We start from the raw sequence: 17,836 nt of genomic DNA on the forward strand, positions 1-17,836 counted from the left end.
AACAGTGCTTTATCATCTCAACATTACATCCCTTCTCTTGTACACTATCCCTCCAGAAATGAATGCTAACATTGCATTTGCCTTCTTCACCACTGACTCAACTTGGAGGTCAACCTTTAGGGTATCCTGCATGAGGATTCCCAAGTCTCTTTGCACTTCAGATTTTGTATTTTCTCCCCATTTAAAAAAATAGTATGCTTGCCTATTTCTTCAACCTAAGTGCATGACCGTACACTTTCCAATATTGTATAGCATCTGCAATCTCTTCGCCCATTCTCCTAATCTATCCAAGTCTCTTGGCAGCCTTTCAGTATCCTCAGCACCATCTCCCCTACCACCTATTTTGGTATAATCTGCAAAGTCATCTATTCCATAATCCAAAAAAATTATTTACAATGTAAAAAGAAGCAGCCCCAACACCAATCCATGTGGAACACCACTGGTAACTGGTAGCCAACCAGAATATGATCCTTTCATTCCTACTCTCTGTTTCCTGCTGACCAGCCAATTAGCTACCCTTGTCATTATCCTTCCTATAATTCCATGGGCTCTCATCTTGTTTAGCTGCCTTAAGTGTGGTACCTTGTCAAAAGCCTTTTGAAAGTCCAAATACACAACATCCACTGCATCTCTGCTGTCTGTCCTACTTGTGATCTTTTCAAACTCAGAAATAGGTTTGTTAGACATGATTCTCCTTTAAGAAAACCATGGCCCTATCTTTTCATGCACTTCCAGGTATTCCATAATCTCATCCTTGACAAGTGATTCCAATAGCTTCCCAATCACTGACATCCAGCCTAATAACTTTCCATATAACCATATAACCACTTACAGCACAGAACAGGCCAGTTTGGCCCTACTAGTCCATGCCGTAACAAATCCCCACCCTCCTAGTCCCACTGACCAGCACCCGGTCCATACCTCTCCAGTCCTCTCCTATCCATGTAACTATCCAGTCTTTCCTTAAATGTAACCAATGATCCCGCCTCAACCACGTCTGCCGGAAGCTCATTCCACATCCCTACCACCCTTTGCATAAAGAAATTTTCCCTCATGTTCCCCTGATAATTTTCCCCCTTCAATCTTAAACCATGCCCTCTAGTTTGAATCTCCCCCACTCTTAATTGAAAAAGCCTATCCACATTTACTCTGTCTGTCCCTTTTAAAATCTTAAACATCTCGATCAAGTCCCTCCTCAATCTTCTACGCTCCAGAGAAAAAAGCCCTAGTCTGCACAACCTTTCCCTGGAACTCAAACCTTGAAATCCTGTCAACATTCTCGTGAACCTTCTCTGTACTCTCTCTATTTTGTTTATATCTTTCCTATAATTTGGTGACCAAAACTGTACACAGTACTCCAAATTTGGCCTCACCAATGCCTTGTACAATTTCATCATAACCTCCCTACTCTTGAATTCAATACTCCGATTTATGAAGGCCAACATTCCTAATGCCTTCTTCACCACACCATCTACCTGAGTATCAGCCTTGAGGGTACTATTTACCATCACTCCTAAATCCCTTTGTTGCTCTGCACATCTCAATAGCCTACCATTTAATGCATATGACCTATTTAGATTTGCCTTTCCAAAATGTAACACCTCACACTTATCTATATTAAATTCCATCAGCCATTTCTCAGCCCACACCTCCACCCTTCCTAAATCACCTTTTAATCTACGGTAATCTTCCTCACTGTCCACAATACCACCAATCTTTGTATCATCCGCAAACTTGCTTATCCGATTCTCCACCTCTACTTCCAGATCGTTAATATATATAACAAACAATAGTGGACCCAGGACCGATCCCTGAGGAACTCCACTAGTCACCAGCCTCCAATTGGACAAACAATTTTCTACCACCATTCTCTGACACCTCCCATCCAACCATTGCTGAATCCATTTCACTACCTCCTTATTTATACCTAATGTCTCCACCTTTTTTCCTAACCTCCTGTGGGGAACTTTGTCAAAAGCTTTACTAAAGTCTAAATAGACAACATCCACAGCTTTCCCTTCATCAACCTTTTTTGTAACCCCCTCGAAAAACTCAATCAGGTTTGTCAAGCATGATCTACCCTTGACAAAACCATGCTGGATACTCCCTATCAATCCCTGTACCTCCAAATATTTGTATTTCTTTCTCACTTCTTAAATAGCAGAGTGACATTTGCAATCCTCCAGTCCACCTAACCATGCCAGACTCCATTGATGACTGGAAAATTATTATCAATGCCTCCACAATCTCTACAACTACCTTCTTGAGAACCCAAGGGTGCATTCCCTCCAGTCCATAAGACTTATCTACCTTTAGACCATTTAGCTTTCCAAGTGACCTCACTCACTTCTCTTCCAAGAGAGCCATGAGGGAGGTTTTGATCTCCCATGATGACAAGCATATTATTTTTCCACCTTTCCAAATTCTGTCTGCTTAGCTGTTCCTCAGTGCCTGGTGACTAAGGGGGGTGGGGAGGGCATATAAAATCCTCCCAAAAAAAGTGATTCTTCCCTTTCTTTTTCTGACTTCCACTTACACCATCATAGTGGATGTTCCCTCCACAATATCTTTCCTTCAGCACTTGTGACTCTATCGCTGATTAGCAATGCCACTCACCACCCTTTATTTACCTCCCTCCCTATCCCTTTTGAAACATCCCTGGAACATCAAACAGCCAATTCTGCCCTTGCAACAGCCAAACCTCTGTAATGGCCATAGCATCATAATTCCACGTACTGATCCATGTTCTAACTTCATCACCTTTGTTCTTCATACTTCTAACAGTAGGGCCCTAGTAGCCCACATATATCACCCATGATCGTAAGGCAAACTGGGGGGGTCTAGTAGCCCACTTTTGCTTTCATTGAGTTCTTGTGTTCTAAATAAACTTGAAGAAAACAGAAGTTTGCAACTTAACCATACAAAGATGCAAACGTGTCCAAATGAAATCCTTTGAATGGTTTTGTGGTAGGGATACAAATATGGATAATCAAGAGGCTTGTAGGATGAAAGAATATTTTAACAATTTCTACAGCAAGAAATAATGCAGGTAAATTGGGGCTGAAGACCAGTGTCCCCAGGACTGAAAGAAAGAGAACCAGTAGTTGCAGTGATTTGGATTCCCAGAAGGTACTCAATAAGGTGCCCCATGGGATTGTGAGAAAGTTATTGGCATTGATAAGGGAGAGAATTCAACATAGAAAATAGAGACAAAAGCTACTGCAGATGCTTGGATTCACAACCTGTAAATATTGGGGTGCCACGGAGCCTCAACTATTTATTATCTATATTGATGAATTGGATGAAGGAATTGAATGCATGAAGGAACTGAGTATGAGGAAGCTAATGAAAGAATATTGGGAAGTTGTGCAGTTGGCAAGAAGTTGGCAGATGAAATACAATTTTGGAAAATATATTATCCACTCTTGGAGGAAGAATGAGAAGCACATGATTATTCAAGTTGAGTTAAATAGGAAGGTCTGCAGATGCCAGGGTTGAGTGCAGGTCTCACAAAATCCATAGGAAATAAAAGGTAACCAACATTTCAGGCCTGGATTCTTCATCAGGGTAAATGTTGGTTATCCTTTTCTTCTATGGATGCTGCATGACCTGCTGAGTTTCTCCACCATGTTTGTGTATTGCATGATTATTTAAGTCAAATGTGCAGTATGAAGAGATCTTGAAATCCAAGTACCTGCACCACAATAAGTTAGTATCTGCAGCATGCAAGGAAGGCTAACAGAATATTGGCCTTTATTGAAAGGGTGTGGAATATAAAAGTAGGAAAGATTTAACAACCCTACAGGGTGCTGTACCCTCACCTGGAGGGCTGTATACAGTCTCTAAGATTTAAGATACAATTTACTTGAATTGGAGTTAGTGCAGAGAAGTTTCACTGGGTTGAGTATGGATAAAAGAATTGATATATGAGGACATAACGATAACAATGAGCATATATTTACTGGAGTTTAGAAAAATGAATGATTTTTGAACTACACTGTATTCAAGGAGAGGTACTGGATTGACAGCAAGACTAATTCCACCACTCACATCCTGAATCTGAATCTGAAGGTAAGTTAGCTTATGCAAGCAGGCCCTATACATTAGCTAGGGTATAGCAAGAAACTACAGTATTTAATTATGGCATAATGGATAAGAATGAATGACAGAAAGGGAATTTCCATAAACCAAGTTATCCATGGAAATTTGCAAAAGGGAGCAAAATCCCAAACAATGTTAGATGACACTCTACTGACTTCAAAGTGGACCCAAAAACTCAAAGAATCCAATTAATTACTTTTTAAAGTTTTCTTGGGCTTGGTATGCATTTAAATGTGCAAATGATCTGCTCATTAGAACACATAACTGAATCCACAGTCATCAAATGAAATTGCTAGCTCATTGGTCTTTTTTCCCCACCGATTCTGTTTCTGAACTTCAGATCTTTGTGTTGAGGCTTGGCCTAATAAACCTTTATTTATTGGTTTATTTTATTCCAATGAACAATTTAATTGCCTTAATTAGATAAATCCCAGAGCCTATTAAAATCAAGGGATTACAATGTGTCTGCATAAATTAATAATTTAAGCATGGATTTCTTTTCTAGGGAACCTGTACTGTATCCTTTCCAAGGTTTGATATGCAAAACCAAATGCAATGTTCCAAATGGGATAATTTACTTATCTGAATCATACTTGGTACATTTAAATAAATAATGATTTTATCAAACTTCCCCCCTCAAAACATCACAAAATTTTAGATTAAAAGGTGCAGTTTGACAATCGTTTTCATATTCTCTTGTGTTTAATAGGTTCTGGGGGGCTTATCTAATTAAGCCAATTAAATTGCTCTCTGGAATAAAATAGACGCACATAAAGATTTGTTAGTTAAACTTTAATTTGGACATGGAAAATGCAAATGATCAGGTCTTCTGGGCAACTGACCAGGTATTTCCTGTTATCGTCCCTATCTATGCATGAGACATCCTTCTTTTGGACTGTGGGCTCAGGGTGGTCAGTTGCAGCAATGCTATTCCAATACTCCTGGCATTTCTCAGCAATCATGGCCTTTCTACGAAATAACATTTTACAACTAGATTTTTTTGCAACCTCTCAAGTATCAATGTTCTTTCAGTGCCCTTATTGCAGTAGAGATCTTCCATAAGCATTGATCTCTGTTCATTCCTAGCCCCATAAAACTCTCTCTCTCTCATGATGAGTTTTTAAATTCTGAACTTGCCAAGTTGTAGTCAGGACAGGAGATTTTCACACTGCACATTTGTATGTGTATGGATTATGGAGGTGCTAGCAGATAACCTGTCCTTTGCACCAACATCCCACCCCAATGCATATAACATGCTATCTATCACCTAGATCAGGGCTTCAATATCATATGGTGTGAATCATGGAGTTTTCCAACTCTCCTCCTCAGCCTCTCTTGCCATATTCACCAGAAAGCACCTTTTTAACTTTAAATTGAGAGGCATCCATCCTTAACATTTTCAGCTTCAAATACGATCAATGAAAACAAAATTGATAGAAAAGTTAAAAATTATTCTCTAAAATACCTTTAACTAATAACTTTGCCGAAGAAATAACAGTCCCAGCCTTAAATGTCACTGTTCCTGAGTCATCGGTTCCTAGGCCTTGCAGTGTCAATGTGTGAATATTTCCATTTTGAACAGATATTTCATTCAGATCATTACTCTGAAGGGGCGAGCCATCTAGCCACCACTGCGTATTTTCCACATCCTTGTGTGAGAGCTCACATTGAAATGTGGCCGACTCACCAGCAAAGACATCAGTGTTCTTTAAACCAGAAACTATCGTTATAGCATGTTCTGGAAAATAGAAGAAAACCATTGATCAGTAATTTTCCTATCTTGATTAAATATAAGTAAAAACATAATATCTCTCAAGTTCTTTAACCAATAAATAGAAAACCTACTTAACTATGCAAAATCTGAAAAAAATCATAACCAAATAACTAGAATTTACATTTAAGAAAAAAAATGAATATAAATGGGAGCAGAGTGGAGCAGATAAATTTATCGCTTAATAAAAAGTAAAAAAATTTTGCAGTGTTTTAAAAGTGTTAAATTATCACCTCCAACAGTTAAGGAAGCTGACGTATGATGATTCCCGGAATAACATATGTATTTGCCAGCATCTCCTGGTTTCACATCATAGATTAACAACTCAACAGTGACACCATTTTGCCTCATTTCATACTTGTCACTTGACTGAAGCACAACAAGTCTCTTTCTCCATTCTACAGGAGCACTTGGTTTTGAGAGTTCACAGTGTAAAGTGGCTGTATGTCCTTCTGTTGCTTCCATGTTCTCTAGTTCTTGTTTGAAGTAGGCTGGTAAAGCTGTTTGCATTAATATAAGAAGTAATTTAATTATCATTATGCAATAAAGTTTTATTAGAAATCACTACGACAGGTCCAATTATTATATTGTTATTTTATTGAAATATAACATAATGATAACAGCTAAAGCCAATATTATCCTTCCCTGTTTATTTTTAAATGTTTTTTTAATATTTTGGACATACAACAAGGTAACAGGCCCTTTGGGACAATGAGCTTGGGCCACCCAATTATGCTTAATTAACCTACAGCCCATGATACTTCTTAAAGGGTGGGAGGAAACCGGAGCACCCGGAGAAAACCTACGCAGACACGGGGAGAACATACAAACTCCATTCAGATAGCGTGAGATTCCATAAATCAAAATTCCCTATCTCATCATCGGCAAAGTACTCTATTTTTGGCTGATTCTAGGAAATGGATACCTATGCCAGCATTGTAATCATTCTTAATAAATACAATATACTGATGCACAACTTTGGGGCTGTTCCATTATAATCTGAGCCTTTGCATTTTCTAACTCTAAAACTTTGTCTTTTATGAAGTTTCCAACTTCTGGTAAAAAGTCTTTTGATGTTAAAAAAGAAAATTCAAACATGTTTTATAACCACATCAAGAACGAGCAAATAACAAGGAGCAGAGGAGAGAATATTAGGGACTAAAATGCAAAAAGGTTCCGTTCTTAATGAAAATGCTGTAACCATTTCACAGAAGTCAAGTGAAGTTTATTGTCATCTGAATACACAAGTTCAACCCGTCCCAACAGTGTTCTTTGGTCCTCAGTGCAAAATATGCAGACACGTAGGTAGACATAACACATATACAGACAAACAATACATATCAGAACAAGGATTCACCTGTACAAAATAAATAAATATTGTTTCATAAATATGAGAGTCTTGGATGGTTAGTATGAGCAGTTCTTTTGGTCATTCAGCATTCTAGGAAGGATGTGGAAGCTATGGAGAGGGTGCAGTGAGGTGTTGTAGATGTTCATGAAAACCTTCATCAATTGGTCTGTGCAGTCCAGTATCCAACCAGGTATGTGTCTGGTCCCACCACCTTGTGCGGGTTCACCTCAGATAGAGTTCTCCTCATTTGGGCCTAAACATGGGCCTCATTCATCAGGGGACACAGAGATTTCTTCGACGTAATCCTATTCTTTTCATCAAACCCCTGACCTGAAGGCAGCATCACAAGCTCTGAGAAGTGCCCAAACCTCTGCATCCAACCGTGGTGTCTGATTAGTCCTGGCTGTGACACATTTGATCTCGATGACATCCTCAATGCACTTGCTGATGTAGACAGTCACTGAGGTCATGTACTTCTCAGTGTTTACATGACTGTTGTTGGTGATTGCATCCATGAAACAGCTCCAGTCCATGGTCTCAAAACAGTCTTGTAGTCCTGCTATTTCCCTCCACCCCAGACATGTTCTGATCTCCCTGCGAACTGGCCTAGTTTGTTTTGCCAGCGGCCTGTACTCCAGGGTTAGCAGAGCAGATCTGTGATCCAAGTAAACAAGGTGGGGGAAGAGGTGCAGCCTTGAACACATCAAAGACGTTGGTGTACAGCCAATCCTTGAAGTTGATGTGCTTTGCATTTGTTTTGTAATTACTTCTGAAGTACAATTTTCAAAGACTTTCAAATTCAACATGATGTATTAATACTTTTCAGAATTGAGTTTTAAGCTGTGATGGTTTGAAATTTGACCACACACATATTTACACAATTAAAATTGCGTATAGTGGGGTTAAGTTTAAAGTAAGAAATGTCATGTTATTAAGCATTTAATAAAAACTATTATTTTGAATGTCTGGTGAATCTTCCATTGCTGTTCCTGTGTTAGTACTAGCAAGGGCTTGTTAGTTCATAACACAGGATAAACCTTCAATTTGAAAGACGATTAATTTTGGACAGTCAGCATGCAATTGTTCAAGTTATTTCTGAAAAATGGCTGAATTGTTTGAAGTGATAACAAGAAAGGTTGATGAGGGCTTGCTGTGGTCTACATGGGTTTTGCCAAGGCTTTTGACACATATCAGACCAGTCAAAAAGTAAAAGCCCAAGAATGGAACCAAAAGAAATAGGGAGATCTTCAATGGATTTTTTGTTTCTGTATTTACTCAAGATACAGATACAAAGTCTATAGAAGGGAGGCAAAACAGCAGTGAGATCATGGATCCTATGTAGATTAAGAAAGGTTTCAATAATAATCTGGGAAATTATAGGCAACTACACCTGACACCAATAGTGGGTGTTTGGAAGCTATTCTAATAGACTAGATATTCAAGTATTCACATAGATAGGGACTGATTAGGGGTAGGCAACATGTCTTTGTGCAAGCTAGGCCATGTCTAACCAATCTTAGAATTTTTAGAGTTGAGAAGCTGATGAAGGAAAGGTAGTGTGTATCAACTACATGGACATTAGTTAGACCTTTAACAAGGTTCCACATGGGAGGTTGTCAAGAAGGTTCAGTGGCTCGGAACCCAGGATGAGGTACTAAACTGGATTACATATTGGCTTTGTGGGAAAAGACAATTTTGACAGAGTGCATAGATATGTTTTTGGGAGATAAATTGGGAAAGATTTGTTAGAGTAGGTCACATACAAACACTTTAAAACAAATCTTATTTGAAATACTAGAGCTCTGCTCATGCTCGACATATGGGCTTCTCACTCCTTTTACAAGAGCTTTGAAGAGTGATCAAGAGACTTCACTAATGGATTGTTGTTTACCGAAGGCAACAGATGAAAGAGCAGGCTGGAGTTGCTGCTGCCTGGAAGGAGAGCTTGCTGTTGTAAGAGGGTCAAGTGGTTTTGCAAACAGAGAGAGTCAAACAGGCTTTTTCTCTGAGAAAGAGAGAGAGAGAAAGAGAGAGAGAGAGAGAAGAAGAGATCACTTGACAGTGTTACAGCCAGCAGAAGTAGCTGGGAATGGAACAGGACAAGCTGGCAAGCCCAACTGGAAGATGGCCTGGTCAAAGCCCTTGTGGTTCATGCAAGAGAAGAGGACTAGCTGTCTAATGTTTCACTTGGAATAAGGTAAACAAAAAGGAACTCTGTAGTCACCTGAAAAAGAGGTTACCATCTGGAGAACCCTGACGGGGCAAGTTTCATCAGCAAGACACTGAGGTGAGTGATGGAAGTACATCAGTTGTGGATGTCCTGGAACAACAAATCTCTCTCTGAAAACTAACAAGAGCCTTCCTGAGTGGAGCACCAAAGCCTGGTGAACTTTATACATGTTAAATTCTGTGCACAATATAAGAATTGCCTATAACCAGTGAACTTGGAGGAATGAGAAGTGAGATTGGACTGTGAACCAAAGAACTTTTCTGAACTACACACACATTACATACACGTGCGCTTAGAATTAGAAGGGGGTTGTTAGGTTACATTAAGTCAATAGTGATAAGTTAAAGTTTGATTCTATTTTCATACTTAAAGATAATTAGAAATAACTTTTGTTTAAGTAACCATTTGTCTTGGTGAATATCTATTGCTGCTGGGTTTTGGGGTCCTCTGGGTTTGTAACACAATTTCTTCCCTGAATGGAGGCCTGTGACTTGTGGTGTGCCTCAGAGATCCATTGTTGTTTATTATTTATATTAATGATTTGGATAATGTGGCAAGTTTGAAAGGTTGGAGCTGTAGTGGACAGCAAGGAAGGCCTTCAAAGATTCAGCAGGATCTGAACATGCTGGAAAAAAATGGGCTGCAAAATGACAGATAGAACTTAATGAGGACAAGTGTGAGGTGTTGCATTTTGGGAGGACAAACAAGGGTGGGATTTGCATGGTGAACAGCAGGGCACTAGAGTGTAGTGAAACAGGGCGATCGAGGTATACAGATATACAATATCCTTGAAAGTGGCATCACAGGAAGATATGATCATAAAGAGAACTTTTAGCACACTGGCTTTCATAAATCAAAGTAGTGAGTACAGGAATTAGGATGTTATGTTGAAGTTATTATGTTGAAGTGAGGCCAAATTTAGAGTTTTGCGAGTAGTTTTGGTCACCTACTTAAAGAAAAGATATCAATAAGATTGAAAGGGTACAGAGAAAATTTACAAGGATGTTGTCTGGATTTGAGGAGCTGAGTTACAGGGAAAGATTGACTAGGTTAAACTTTATTCTCTGGCATTTCGGAGAATGAGTGGAGATCTGAAAAATTTGAAGTGTTTCAATGGGGTAACTGCAACAGGCTTTTTCCACTGAGGTTGAGTGAAACAAGACCTAGAGGACATGGGTTAAGGGTGAAAGGTGATCATTAGGGGGATCTTCTTTACTCAGTGTGAAATGAGCTGCCAGAGGAAATGGTGAATGCTGATTCAATTTCAAAACTTAAGAGAAATTTGAATAGGTACATGGGTGGGAGAGCAATGGAGGACTATGGTCTGAGAGTAGATTGATGGGACTATGTGGAATTATAGCTCAGTATGTAGATAGGCTGAAGGATCTGTTTCAGTGCTGTTATGTTCTACTATTCTAGTGTACTATAAAATGCAATTTTCTGTAATTTTGTAAGGATTACGGTTAATGCGCTTTGTGTAGTATATCTTAAAAGATTTAAACCTTAATGTATTGTGCATTGTTATAGTTTGCAGATGAAATTTTTAAAAATTGATTGTACATTTGACATTGAGAAGAAGTTTTGAACTGCAGCCAAGTATATATTATCTGGTCAGTTGGACAGAAATGTGGAAAATGGTGTTTAATCCAGAAAAGTGTAAAATACTAAATTTGGGAAAGTATACCAAAATAAGGGAATTTTACAAAGACAGGATAATGAATGGTTATAAATGGACCTTGCATATCCACAGATCTTAAAAGACAGGACAGAAAAGCCATTATGACATCTCTATTATTCATTGAGGTAAAGCAGAGATGTTAATTCAATAATCTCTCAAGGTTGCAACACAGGTTGATAGGGTAGTTAAGAAGTCTTATGTATACTAGCCTTCACTAGTAGGGGGAATTGAGTCCAAGAAGCAAGATATAACGTGGAAGCTCCAATAAATGCTGGTTTTAGAGATTAGGAGAAAACTTGGGAGAATGACCAAGATGTTACCTGGATTGGAGATTAGGACTTATAGGGCAAGAAGAACAGAGCTAGGGCTTTTCTCTTCAGAGCAAAGCAGGATGAAACGTAAATTAATTGAGATCAACAAGATACTGAGAAGCATAATGACAGCAACCACCTTTTTCCTTGGGCAACAGTGGCAAATATCAAAGGTGAGGGGAGAAAAGTTTAGCAGATACGTCAGGGGTATGATTTTTACAGAGAGTAGTGGATGCCTAGAAGTCATTGCCGGGGTGATGTTGGAGACTGGTACAATAGGGACATTTAAAAGACACTTAGATAGGCACATGGATACAAAAAAATGGAGGCTTATGGGTGTAAGATAAGGAAGGTTTAGACTGGTGAATAGGTTTTTATGGGTTGATACAATATCGTGAACCAAAGGGCTTGTACTGTGCTGTAAAGTTCTATTACGTAAGAAATATATAAATGCTTGTTATACCAAAACTTGAGCATGGCTCATCAGAGGGAAGACTTAATTAAACTGGAAAGGGTATTTCAGAGATTTAAAAGAAGTGGAAAAATTGTAGTTATGATGTTTGCATAAATTCGGCTTGTTTTCATTGGAACAGAAGAAGAGGGGAGACTTGAGGTATATAAAATTATTCAAGTTCTGTGTATAGTAACATGGAAAGATCTGCTTCATTTAGCAGAAAGAGAAAAAAAGGGACAAAAATTTAAAGTAATTGATAGAAATGTTGAGAAAGGAAATCTCAAGTTCAATGGAGGAAAAACCTCATTCCATATGTATTTGGATTGGCTAATGACCAAGTGGTCTTTCTCAACTGACACAAATGAGACAGGCTGAAAGGCCTTCAATGTTGTGAATTCTCAAGAATTTGTCAAGATTTCGATAATATTTTGGAATCAATTTTAATCTATTCCGACAGGTGGAAAACCAAGAAGATAATTAAAATGGGGTTTTTCATTATTACACCAATCATACTTGGATAACATTGGTCATCATTTTAATACCCTCTGAATTGAGGTACTGAAACACCGACTGAACTAATGCAAAATTAGATTTTTTTATTAACCTGCCTGGGACCCTTAATCTTTGAGGCTTCAAGAATAGGGGAATTCTTCTGAGAACAAAAGGAAAGATATGTCTTCCTTCTCCAGTTTCCCTCCCTTCCACAAAGGCCTGTTGAGGCTATATTGTTTCAATTTAGCTTCTTGCCAAGGAGACAGACAATTTCTAGGCAATAAATAACTTAAAGATCCTTTTCCTTACTATTAATCTATTTCAAAGAAATTTATATTAAAAATCTCTGACTGCACCTATCTAATATATTATTTGCAAAATTCCCACTTCACAATTTCAAAGATGATATTTCATATTCTATTCCAATTTGCAATATTTGAGAAAACTACTTTTCCCCACTAATCTCACAGCCTTCAGGCAGGCTAACATTTTTCTCTGATTATTGATAACTGATCATTTCAATTCTCTATTTTTTTCCTGCCATTCTTGCTTAGTTCCCAGATTACCGCCTTTTCATTGCAACAATTTATTTCTCTGAGTAGCACCATCCAAAATCTTGTACTCTTGATGATAAATTCGGGGCTGGATTTTCCTCTTTGGGGTCTTGTTGAGACAGCAAAGAAACAGACATTTTGGTCCACCACCTCCATGCATTGGTCAATTATGTCTGGATATTATCTTAATAATTTATTTAAAATTATGTGAGAGCACAAATATTTTTAAATGAATTGAATCCCAAAATAAGTGATAGAATAAAGTTTTAAACACAACTCTGGAGAAACTCAGCTGGTTAAACAGTGTACTTTATATAACAAAGAACAATATACATAAACAACATTTCGGGCTTGAGCCCTTCATCGAGGTATGAAAAAATGTAGGCAGGCACCTGAACAAATGGTGGTGGGGGGGGGGGGGAACCACAGTGTCCCAAAGGTAGGAGATAATAAGAGAGAGAGGGCACACCATCAAGCAGGGGGAGGTGGATGCCTCTGTGCATAGAGAGGGAAGGGTGGAAAGCTGGAGGAAAAAGACGAAGGGAGGAGAATGGCTAGCAGAAACTAGAGGAGTCGATGTTAATGGCATCTAGAATTAAGATTCTATAAAATAAAGCTTCTATCTCAATACCCTATTCCGGTGCTCTCCTTATAGTATACTAATTAATGCCTTTTTGTGTCCAGATGTTACTATTTATTTTTTAAATATTATTTCAGTTAATTGATTCCACTTCTTTCTCTGGCAGCAAATTCCACAGATTCATTACATTGAGTCAACAAATATCTTTATACCTCAGTCCCAACTATTGTTCTTCTCAGCCAAATCATTAACTTTGATAACAAAGAATTTGGATTCTAAATGCCTTATCAAGTCTTGGCGTAAATGTTTACATTTCAGTGAGATATCCTCTAATTCTTTCAATCTCAGGTGTACACAGACAATCCACCCTTAACTATAGTTGTCCCCATCTTGGGATCAATCTGAGGCACCTCCACTCTATTCCCTCGATGGCAAGTACAATAAATAAGTTAATTATCAGCAGACAAATTTTTCTTAAATTGTACCTTCCACTTTGAGGGAAGCAGTAGTCTGCTGGTCTCCAGATACACAAGAATATTCTCCAGCATCCTCCAATGTTAAGTCAGAAATCACCAATTTAGCCATCGAACCTTGTTGCCTCACTTCATATTTGTCACTAGGTTTGATGGTTATTGAGCCTTTCTTCCACGTTACAGGCACCTCAGATTCAGAAAGTTCACAAAGAAGAAAAACTGTACTTTCTTCCTTTGCTTGTATGTCCTGCAGGTTTTGCTTGAAAACAACTATAAATTAAACAATAAGGGCTACAGTGAGTAATACACATTTAGACACATGAAGCATAACCTGCCTGGAAAATTCGAACTGGTTCATCCAGATAGCCTTGCTTAAACCAAAGGCACATAATATTCAAACGAAGGAGAAAAAAGAGTGGAGGGTAATATTTGAAAAAGGAAGAAAGAAAACCTGTTAGTGAGGAAAAAACTGGAACTGAAATGAAGAATGCAATTGCAGAGGACACTTAGAAGAATAACAGGATTGAGCAAAATTAACTTGGAATTATGAAAAAAAAACAAGAAGGTACTAATTCTCTAATGTACTTTTTCAGATTCTGAATCTATGTATTGTCATGTAATAAAACAGAAATATAATACTACACAAAATTGCCTTTAATCTTCCATAAGATTCGCTACAGCATTAGCATTGCCCAATGCCCCTCAAAGCCAGAGAAAGAGAAGCAAAAGAGAATTCCCTCAGAGATAACAAGTGTCAATGGATTCACCTCCAGCGCTCTCACGGCCTTTGCAGTCACACAAGACTCTAGTTCAGCTCAAACCATCAGCATCCTGAGCCAAGATCCAAACCTCCACACCACAACCATAGTAACCATATTATACAGTACGGAAACAGGGCATCTCAGCCCCTCTAGTCCGTACCAATCTAAGTGATGTTCTCTAGTCCCACTTACCTGCACCCTGCCCATAACCCTCCAATCCCCTTACATCCATGCACCTATCCAACTTTTTCTTAAATGACAAAATTGATCTTGCTGCAAACACCTCTTCCAGAAGGTCATTCCACTCAGCCACCACTCTCTAAGTGAAGAAGCTCCCTCTTAAGTTACTTCTAAAGTTTTGCCCCTAACCCTTAACTCATGACCCCTCGTTCCAATCTCACCTACTCTCAAGGGGAAGATCCTATTCACATCTACTCTATCTATCCCCTTCATAATTTTAAATACCTCTATCAAATCCCCCCCTCAACATTTTATGCTCCAATGAATAAAGACCCAGTCTAATCAATCTTTATTTGTATTCTAGATACTGCAATCCAGGCAACATTTTAGTAAATCTTCTTTGCACCCTCTCTACCTTAATGTTGGAGAACCAATTGGGTCTAGTGATCATAATTCTGTTAGTTTTAGGGAAGATCAAGGAGAGGCCTAAAGTTGAGGTTCTGGATTGGAAAAGAGCAAATTTTGAAGGAATAAGAAGGGATTTGGGGAGTATTGAGTGGGACAGGATATTTTCAGGTAAGGATGTTAATGAAAAATGGAGGATATTCAAAAAAGAAATTTTGAGGGTACAGAGTAGTTATGTCCCAGTCTGGATCAAAGGAAAGGCTGGAAGTCATAGGGAGGCTTGGTTTTCGAGGAATATTGGAAATTTGGTTAGGAGAAAAAGGGAGGTGTACAAGAGGTATAAAGAGCAGGGAGCTGAGAAGTTGAAGGAGGACTACAAGGAGTGTAGAAGGAATCTTAAGAAAGAAATTAGAAAGGCCAAAAAAAGGCATGAAGAGGCTTTGGCTGACAGAGTAAAAATAAATCCAAAGGGTTTCTATAAGTACATTAAAAGTAAAAGATTAGTGAGAGATAAAATTGGACCCCTTGTAGATAGCGAGGGTAGGCTGAGTGAGAAGTCAGAGGAAATGGGGGAAATTTTGAATGATTTCAAAATTTTGAATGATTTCTTTGCCTCGGTATTCACTAGGGAAAAAAATGTTGAAAAAAATAGTGGGGAGGTCATGAAGCATATAAGGATAACCGAGGAGGTAGTGATGGCTGTGTTAAAAAAGATAAAGGTGGATAAATCTCCCGGACCGGACAAAATATTCTCTAGGAAACTCAGGGAGGCTAGTGGACAGTTAGTGGGGCCATTAACAGAGATATTTAGAATGTCACTGGCCACGGGGGTGGTGCCAAAGGATTGGAGGGTGGCGCATGTGATTCCTCTGTTTAAGAAAGGGTCCAAATGCAAACCTGGGAATTATAGGCCTGTAAGTCTGATGTCTGTGGTGGGCAAGTTGATGGAAAGTGTTCTGAGGGATGCTATTTACAAATTTTTGGAGGTACAGGGATTGATAGGGAGTAATCAGCATGGTTTTGTCAGGGATAGATCATGCTTGACAAAACTGAATGAGTTCTTCGAGGGGGTTACAAAAAAGGTTGATGAAGGGAAAGCTGTGGATTTTGTCTATTTGGACTTTAGTAAAGCTTTTGACAAAATTCCCCACAGGAGGTTAGGAAATAAGGTAGAGGCATTAGGTATAAATAAAGAGGTAGTGAAATGGATTCAGCAATGGTTGGATGGGAGGTGTCAGAGAGTAGTGGTAGAAAATTGTTTGTCCAATTGGAGGCCGGTGACTAGTGGAGTTCCTCAGGGTTCGGTCCTGGGTCCACTATTATTTGTTATATATATTAACGATCTGGATATAGGGGTGGAGAATTGGATAAGCAAGTTTGCGGATGACACAAAGATTGGTGGTGTTGTGGACAGTGAGGTAGATTACCGTAGATTAAAAGGTGATTTAGGAAGGCTGGAGGTGTGGGCTGAGAAATGGCAGATGGAATTTAATACAGATAAATGTGAAGTGCTACATTTTGGAAAGGCAAATTTAAATAGGTCATATACATTGAATGGTAGACAATTGAGGAGTGCAGAGCAACAAAGGGATTTAGGAGTTATGGTAAATAGTACCCTCAAGGCTGATACTCAGGTAGATGGTGTGGTGAAGAAGGCATTTGGAATGTTGGCCTTCATAAATTGGAGTATTGAATTCAAGAGTAGGGAGGTTATGATTAAATTGTACAAGGCATTGGTGAGGCCAAATTTGGAGTACTGTGCACAGTTTTGGTCACTGAATTATAGGAAAGATATAAACAAAATAGAGAGAGAGTGCAGAGAAGGTTCACGAGAATGTTGACAGGATTTCAGGGTCTGAATTACAGGGAAAGGTAGTGCAGACTGGGGCTTTTTTCTCTGGAGCGTAGAAGATTGAGACGGGACTTGATAGAGGTGTTTAAGATTTTAAAAGGGACAGACAGAGTAAATGTGGATAGGCTTTTTCAATTAAGAGTGGGGGAGATTCAAACTAGAGGGCATGGTTTAAGATTGAAGGGGGAAAATTATAAGGGGAACATGAGGGGAAATTTCTTTACGCAGAGAGTGGTGGTCGAGGCGGGATCATTGGTTACATTTAAGGAAAGACTGGATCGTTACATGGATAGGAGGGGACTAGAGGGGTATGGACCGGGTGCTGGTCAGTGGGACTAGGAGGGTGGGGATTTGCTACGGTATGGACTAGTAGGGCCGAACTGGCCTGTTCTGTGCTGTAAGTGGTTATATGGTAATATGATATCCTTCCTATAATTTGAGGACCAGAACTGCACAGAGTATTCCAAATTTTGCCTCACCAATGCCTTGAATAATCTCAACATCACTTTCCAACTCTCCTATATTCTATGCTTTGATTTATAAAGGCCAGCATACCAAAAGCCTTCTTTACCACTCTATCCACACGATTCCACTTTCAAAGAACGATGAACCATTATTCCAAGATCTCTCTGTTCCTCTGCAT

At 38.8% G+C, this 17,836-nt stretch overlaps 1 protein-coding gene across 14 annotated transcripts in view; it reads right to left on the reverse strand.

Moving 5' to 3' along the window:
- The window catches only part of LOC138751919 (obscurin-like), a 755,203-nt gene that overhangs the window by 289,852 nt on the left and 447,515 nt on the right, over positions 1 to 17,836 (reverse strand). For all 14 annotated transcript variants that reach the window (XM_069914884.1, XM_069914878.1, XM_069914879.1 and 11 more), the window contains 3 exons: positions 14,008 to 14,265; positions 6,106 to 6,372; positions 5,567 to 5,839 (listed from right to left, as the gene is read on the reverse strand). In XM_069914884.1, the coding sequence (XP_069770985.1) occupies positions 5,567 to 5,839; positions 6,106 to 6,372; positions 14,008 to 14,265 (798 nt within the window). The remainder of the gene's footprint in view (positions 1 to 5,566; positions 5,840 to 6,105; positions 6,373 to 14,007; positions 14,266 to 17,836) is intronic.

The sequence above is a fragment of the Narcine bancroftii genome, chromosome 1, assembly GCF_036971445.1.
Source record: "Narcine bancroftii isolate sNarBan1 chromosome 1, sNarBan1.hap1, whole genome shotgun sequence".
NCBI lineage: Eukaryota > Metazoa > Chordata > Chondrichthyes > Torpediniformes > Narcinidae > Narcine > Narcine bancroftii.